Source organism: Pteropus vampyrus, unplaced genomic scaffold (assembly GCF_000151845.1).
Source record: "Pteropus vampyrus isolate Shadow unplaced genomic scaffold, Pvam_2.0 Scaffold25, whole genome shotgun sequence".
In the NCBI taxonomy this organism is placed as follows: domain Eukaryota; kingdom Metazoa; phylum Chordata; class Mammalia; order Chiroptera; family Pteropodidae; genus Pteropus; species Pteropus vampyrus.
Window position 1 is genome coordinate 3,001,660 of NW_011888806.1, and position 8,272 is coordinate 3,009,931.

An 8,272-nucleotide genomic window follows, 5' to 3' on the forward strand; every position below is an offset into this window, starting at 1 on the left:
AGGACGTGAGGCGCTTCCCATAGCAGAAGCACTGCTCTGCATTGGTTCCCTTAGCTGCAGTTGCTGAGGCATGTTTCCCAAAGCCCAGTGTCCATGCTCTTTTTATCAGTCCAATAGAGGTAATTTTGAAAGTTATGATTGGAGCAGCATCTGTTCTAGACAGTTCTTTCATGGCAAGACTATTCGTCCCAGGACGTTCAGTAATCTTGGCCCTCACTTACTAAATGCCACAAACAACCCCCTAATCATAACGACAGCCAGAAAACACCTCCGCTTCCCCTTTTCCAAACACCCTCTTTAGAAGTGGCGCCAGGCGTGGTTGAGACACTGTTTTAGCATCAAGTTGCACTCTGGTCCTGGAAATTTGCTTCTGAAACGTATTATTATATCTTTGTCAGAAGCCACAAAGGCCAGGAATAAACCTCTTAAAAAGGAAAGGGTGAAAGAATATATGGGACTCAGAAGAGTATATTGCTCATGGTTTCTAAGAAACACTGGACTCCTTGTCGCAGAAATAACTAAAGAACCTGAATATCAAACAAATTTCCTAAGGTCACTCATTAAATAATAGGTTGCATCGACTCTACAAATAAAATCCCTTAAGAACTCAGCATCTTAGTGTACTTATAATGTGCATCATAATGATATTGATATAGTTGTCATTTGTTGATTGCTTGAAATATACTAGCACTTTACAAATCTCATTTATCCTCTCCACAACTATATTGAAGTGATTATTCCTATCCCCTTACACAGATTAGAAAACCAGTGCTTAGAGAAGTGCAATAATTTGATCCAGCTCTCATGGTTAAAGAAGGGACAGAGCTAGGATTCAAACTGAAGGCCACAATACTGAAAAACTCAATTTCACTGTCTTAGCCAATAGCCGTGGTGCTTTTTCAGTCGGCTCTAGTTTCAAGTAGTAGGAAAGTTAACTGAAATCCCTAACTTATGAACCAGGCTATTGATAGCGACACTAAAAACAATTATTTTGCACTGTGTTCTACTAGAGATGTTATTTTCATTATTACTAGGACAACTCTCAGCAAGGTCACCTCATTAGCTGAAGAAAATGTCCCTTGTTCCGTGAGAGATGGAGCACATGGAGAAGCATAAAAACAAACTCTAGAAAAGTGATTCTATGTTCTCCTATTTAAGGGAAGGAACAGTAATCCCCTTCTTTTCTGATTCCCAGCTTCCTAACTGATGTTTAATTCCACAGTTGCAGAAGTGTTTTGAAAAGGATGGAAAAAGTTTTGCAGAGCTGCCTTCCAAAACTTTTTATCAGTGTTCCTCTAATGGAGTAAATTGGGGCGTTGAATCTCTGGCAAATATATTGAATACTGTTTTAAATTGTCTGTTTTAAATGTTCACACATAGGAAAATAGTTTTGCAAATTGATCCTCTTTGGCTAGGAGGAATAACTACTAGTGAGACTTTCCCCCCCAAAAAAAACCCTCAAATGCAAACAAAACACTTCATCAAATATATTGATATCCCTATTGATAGACATCTCTCAAGCCAAGTGTTATAGAAACCATCCATAAAATGCTGTTCCTTTGCTCTCCATTACCTGTAGAGAAACCAAAGTGATCTTTTCAAAATTACATTTGTCACAGGATTTGCATTTCATTTAAAATAAAATCGAAATGCCTCGTCATGGACCACCAGGCATATGTGATTAGGCTGCTTCTCACCCCTTCAGGTGTTTTTTTTCCCTCTCATTTACTACCCTCTAACCACTCTGTTTCCATGTCAGGATTCTTGCATTTACTGTCTCTCTTCATGGAACATTGTTCCCTCCTGACCTTTGCTCGGCTAATTCTTTCTCGTTGTTTCTCAAACTTCAGCTCAGATTCATTTCTACAGAAAATTGTTCCCTGATTTCCTAAGTTGGTCATCATTTTATCGCCAATAATATTATACTTTTTATTTTATTTTTTTGAAAGAAATTTTTCAGCATTTGAAATGACTTTATTTTTTTTTTTTTACTTGTTTATTTTCTGTTAAACTAAAACTAAAGGAGGGACTTTTTCCATCTCATTTGTCATTGTACCCCTGTGACTAGTATAGAATCCAGCATATAATAAGGTTCAAGAGTATTGTTAGATAATGAATGAATGAATGAATGAATGAGTGAATTCTAGTTTTGTGCATGGAATAAAATATAAGCCTCAGATAAATACAATAAGGCACAAAAATATTTATCGAGTGCTCCAGATCTACATAAATATGGGAAAGTTGAGATTAAAACCAAATTATAAAATTTATTTTTTATTATTCTTTGATCTGCTTGTCAAGAACAGGGATTCTGTTGGGAAGTAGGGATAAAAACCAAAGAAAACCCAGAACTGCTTCACAAAGAGAAAATTCAGACTGTGTTCTATGTCTCTGGAGACAGGCTTCTCCCTTTATAAACCAACCTCTTCTGCTTACTCCAGGCCCTTGGTGATTCTTATCAAAATTTTCATGGTGAACGTCAGGCTGTCCCCAAATATCCTATTTTACTCTAATTTCTGAGCCCTCTCACTTGCAAAAAATAAATCTTTTGACATCCCTATCAAAATGACAGCATCAGTGAACCTGTCTCCCCGCAGTGAACATGTATTGTCTTAAGTCTTTGGGTTCCGAAAATAAATAACTTTTTCCATAGGGCTTGTATATGTCCCAGGTGTCCTTTTATTGAGTTCAGAGAATACAAATGGAAAAGGTTATTACCAGAGAAAAGTGTTTAAAAATGAAAATCAAACCTAATACATAGATTCAGACAACTGGAATAAGAAATATAATATTTATAAAACTGAATTGTCGGTTGCAATCATTGCTCTAAAATAAAGCATTAAAAATTAATTCAGAGCAAACCTGTCTGTGCCACAGCAAACCTCTCTTTCATTAAGGGAGCATTGCATGTTTCTCCAGAATTAGTTCTCCCAAATAGGTAAATAGCTTGTAAGGACTGAGTGTTCTGCAAACTACAAAAAATCTACCTGAGGCACGATTTATAGTTACCTTTAATATTAAAGCAGTAGACACCTTGAATTTTAAACCAATTAATTGTGATTCTTACAGATTCTCTACATTTTTGCCCTTGAGTATCACTAAGAAAGTTTAATTTATATGCTTCTTATTCATCTTCATTTGATTAATTCAAATGGTGCCAGATCATTTGATTAATTCATATGTTGCAGCATATTAAATATGAGGACACCACAGGTGCCAGTTGTGAGTTGTACTTTAATAATGTCCGTAGATTTTTCATTTCAAAAAGTTTGTGTTCTATGTTTTTAAATGTTTTCTCCCAATCTTCTACTTCACATTATTATTTTTATTAATTATTATTACTATTGCTATTCTCAGTTTCCTACCTTGAAATATATTAAACAGAAAGAAAAATAAAATAGCTAGTATGATTTCTGCATTTACTATTGAGATGAGGTTTTTATTTTGTCCAATTTACACCATTCTTCTGAAGGCCTAAATTAAATAACCTTATAACCTCTAGGCCTTATTTATTTTTGAGTGATTTCAAATAAAAAGCACCCAGTTTCCATTGCAATGACAAACTGCCCAGTCCCTGAGCAAAAACCTACTGGATTCCTATTACATGGAGAAGGCAGAAAACAACAACAACAAAAAGTGGATTTGAGATGGAGCAGGAGAGGTGGTCTTGGCTTAGCTCTGTAAATGGGTATTTAACCTTTGACCAATGATGATGGGTCTTCTTTAGTTCTATTAGGCCAAGAGCAAGCTGTTATGATTAAATAAAAAGAGGGAAAAAACTGTTTTGAAGCTTTCTGCATATGTCCTGGGAATTAAAGCATATGGCAGGGAGAAGGAGAAAAGATTTTCCTTATGCTAATGACCCTTGATGTCTGAGATAAATTAGACCCGTTAGAGTTTATGCTCAATAAAAGAAAGACTTTACGTACAAAGTTAGTGACTCGAGACTAGTTTTTGCTCTGAAATTCAATCTGCCTGCTTATTAATTCTTACTGAGACTCCAGAGTAGACAGGAGATGCAAAATCATAATTCTGTACTGAACGAGAATTTTAAAGGACCACAAGATTCTTTTCCTTTTCTTTTAATTAACCACTTTTCGTGCTTCTCATTTTGTTTCTCTCATTAATTTGATTTTGTTCCTATTTTTGTTTCATTTTTTGTTTCTTTTCAAGGTTTCATTTATCCCATTTCAACTGAACAGAGAACCCAGAATGAATATGGATATTCTTGTAAGTTTGATGTTTGGTTTTTATGTTGCTGAATAATCATTTAACATTATTTCCCCCAATTCAAGTTTACCTTTCTTTAGATAACAGATGTGCACACAGGAAATAGGCGCCTAATGTATTCTAACATAAAAAACAAATTAGATTTTCACTGCTGAAGAGAAGAAAGGGTCATTTCAAGTCTCTGCCAGCTTTAAAATGTATCAGCCTACCATTCAAAGCTCAGGTCCCAGTAGCTGACAAAACATATAATGAAATATGCTGTAATAAATAAAGGGCAGGGTTCAAATGCTAAAAATAAAGGATTGAGAAAATGCAGATTTATTGAGTTAAAAATCATGAATGTTGAATCAGTAATTACAGCCTGGTAAAATAAAACATTAAGGATTTCGATATAATATTCTGACCAGAGTTCAGAATGCTGCTGCAGAGCCTCAAGTAAAACACAGCAGCAAAGTGAAGTCAGCACTTTGAAAGCAGTGCTCACACAACCAAGAGTGTATTAGGATGTCACTAGTTTTCTGAAATGATCTGTCAATATTGACTTGATTGTTGGAAAAGCGGATATTCGGAAAACTTTGGGAAAGACAGAAGTTTAAAAAGAAAAAGAAAAAAAACCTTTCGCGTACAGTACATTTAAACACAAAATATTAAAAGAGATGGAGTAGTTTCCAACAAAGAATTCTTTTATATTGTCAATATGTCAAAGATACCATTACATGAGAGTGAGTGATCCCATGAGCCACTGACAATCTAAATGACAAGTCATTTCACCATATAAACTTTGTGGCTATGAGTCTTAGGAGAGAGTAGTGGTTAATCAACTCTTAAAAGGTCATAGAAAGTACAAATTTAAAAATTCTCTCCCCCCAAAATACACAAGTATATAAAATTGAACATAAAAAAGGCTGTCATTGACCACCTAAAGTACTTGTTTAAACACTTCTTTTACAGTAAGCCAAGCAGCTTCAGTTAATTTGGCTAAAACTTTTTGTGGCTCACAGAAAACTGAAAACAGAAATTTAAAGATGTTTATGGGATTCAGGAAAGGTTTACTTTTGTTTGTTTTGTTTTAATTATCAGCTTCTACTATCACCTTTTGCAGTTGGATCAAAGCATGTTCTATGCCACAAAGACAGCAAGCAACATTTACAGGAATTTTCTTCTTACTTTACCCAGAAACAGAAACCCCAACTGATAACACACTTTGTTGGTCAAATGCTTAAATGCTTTCCGGGATAGTCTTACTTTTCTGATCACTGAACCAGTTCTTTATCTTACTCAGTACACTGAAGAGCTATGTTTCATTCCAGTAATGGGCAGCTCGAATGTAAGTCTGACAAGAGACCGTTAGAAGCTCAGGGTTCTCAGAAGTAATACTGAGTCTGTATCAAAAGCTTGGAGTTACTGGCATTAACCTCTGCTCCTCAGATCTGGGTCTTCTGAAAGCACAGAACCAACCTGTTTGCTCCTAATATTTGTTTTGCTTTATTACACCATTTCCACCCACCCCTTCATTGATTTAGGGGAAAGTCAGAAGATTGCTCACTTTCTTTATGACTTGGAATGATACTTAGAAAAATATTCTAGTTTGATAAATATATAGATTCAGAAGAAGCCAGATATTTCTAACAAAGTGTTTTTTATGTTTTTAAAGAACTATCAGTGAATTCCAAACTCTCCACCTGCAATTAGTAATAACCTTTTTGTTCCTGTGGGTCAAGGATAATTTTAGCTCCAGTTTCTTTTCATGCCTTTTAATAAATGATCTGTTATGCCGCCCAATTGAAGATAGATAAGTTGGTGGATAGATGCAGAGTGAGAAAGGAAAAAAATCAGATAATTTTCCATTGAACGGTAACAGTTGTTTTATATAGCTTTTGAAATAGATTTGAAATTAACCTATAAAAAGGCAATAAATGTGTGAAAAAAATGATAGCAATATGTATGTGTACTGTAGGAAATTTCTCTAACCAGTTGGTCCAATATTTCCTTCTCCTGTCTAGCTGCTCCTGATTCCGACGACGTTGCTCTGTATGTTGGCGTTGTGATAGCTGTGATTGTTTGCCTGGCCATTTCTGTAGTTGTGGCTCTATTTGTGTATCGAAAGAATCATCGTGACTTTGAGTCTGATATTATTGACTCTTCGGCACTCAATGGAGGCTTTCAGCCTGTGAACATCAAGGCAGCAAGGCAAGGTCAGTTGACATTGCACTTCACACCTCTGACTTATGCATGTAAGCAGCCTCCATGTGTGGCTTCAAAATCAGTGAAATCATCCAGTTCAGCTAGAACATGGGCTCCACAAGGACAGAAATATTGGTCTACTTCATTGATTACTGTATTAACTTCATTCACATAATAAATGAGAATTGACAAGGAGCATGAATCTTTTTTTTCTTTCTCTAACAGGTTTCTCTATCATACATTTTTAACTATTATTTGAAAAGAGTACATGAATTGATTGACTGATTTCTTGAATCTCCTTTTTTTCCCTTTTGACAAGACATTTTGTATGGTTATGAATACAATGGTCTACAGGTGAACCCAAATTCAGTGTAGACAAGGGAAACTATTACCTATAGTTACCTAGCAGAGATCACTGTTGATTAATTTAATCTGTGGAAATCGTTAAAGACATTAGGAGCAATGAGTAATTTAAAGGCAAGACATAGAATGAACTTGTCTATTTATTTGTAGCCAATAATAAGATGGATCCTAGTTACTTAATTGCCCAATTGTCAGCAAAATCTTAGAGTCTATACATCTTTAATGTTCATGGATTTGCTTCCCTTTTACTCAGAAAATGTCAGGGGAGTCTGACTAATGTAAATTGCCTAAGTGGAGAATGCAAGTGGACTTCCTTTCTCTTTCTGACTCAGATCTCCTGGCAGTACCCCCAGACCTCACATCAGCTGCAGCCATGTACAGAGGACCTGTCTATGCTTTGCACGATGTGTCGGACAAAATCCCAATGACCAACTCTCCAATTCTGGATCCACTGCCTAACCTGAAAATCAAAGTGTATAACAACTCAGGTGCTGTCACCCCCCAAGATGACCTCTCTGAGTTTGCATCAAAGCTGTCCCCTCAGATGACCCAATCCTTGCTGGAGAACGAGGCCCTCAACCTGAAGAATCAGAGTCTAGCAAGGCAGACCGACCCATCCTGTACTGCATTTGGCACCTTCAATTCTCTCGGGGGTCACCTTATTGTTCCCAATTCAGGTAATTCCACAAGGTTTAAATTGCAACGAAAGAGCTTAAAAACATATTTTCGTACCAAAATCTTTTTTGTTTGTTTTCACTAGGCTTAAAAAGTTAAATGTAGCCTATCTAACCCAAATCTACTTTAAACATAAACCAACATGACTTCAGACAAAATCAGCAAAACCATTTATCTTCCTCCAGCCAACTCTGAAAACACTTCCTCTCTGAATATTATGCTCACAACTTTCTGCCAAGGTGTAATTTAGAACTGTCATTGACCTTCTTTTTAACAGAGCTTCAGAAGGCAACATCAAGCCAGAAGCTCTCACAGTTGTCATCTCACTTTAAAAGGACAAATTAATTAGAAAACATATTAGTTGGTTTGGTTCCAATTTACTACAGGAAGCAATACTTCAGAATACTAATTTTACATGATCAGAGGACATCATAATAGATATTGAATCTTCACTTATTAACTCTGTTACACAGAGTAACAGCCTCAAGGTATTTATAAGGGATTCATTCCTACATCTGATATGTCTATTTAGAATCACAGCTTCATCATGTGTTCTTTCGTAGTCTTATTTAGTTTTCAGTTTATTATTTAGCTTTCTGATTCTATGGAATAAACCTCATAAATGTCTTAAATGATGAATTTAAGCTAGTGATAGATAATGTTCGATTAAAGTTGTATTTATTAATCAATGGTAGTAATAAATTTGGAACTATGGGTCATTAGAGTGATAATGCAGTCCTCTATGAATCTATCTTAGCTCTTTTTGACAAGACTGAGTATTTTGCAAAACAGCAATAAGAAACAATTTCATTGGCCTAAA

General features: G+C 35.6%; 1 protein-coding gene across 2 annotated transcripts in view; it reads left to right on the forward strand.

Moving 5' to 3' along the window:
• UNC5C (unc-5 netrin receptor C) overlaps window positions 1-8,272 on the forward strand; it is a 334,483-nt gene that overhangs the window by 283,251 nt on the left and 42,960 nt on the right. Inside the window, exons 8-10 of one of the 2 annotated variants that reach the window (XM_011356260.1) lie at window positions 4,174-4,230; window positions 6,234-6,425; window positions 7,110-7,454. In XM_011356260.1, the coding sequence (XP_011354562.1) occupies window positions 4,174-4,230; window positions 6,234-6,425; window positions 7,110-7,454 (594 nt within the window). The remainder of the gene's footprint in view (window positions 1-4,173; window positions 4,231-6,233; window positions 6,426-7,109; window positions 7,455-8,272) is intronic. The other variant, XM_011356261.1, reaches the window with a different exon arrangement.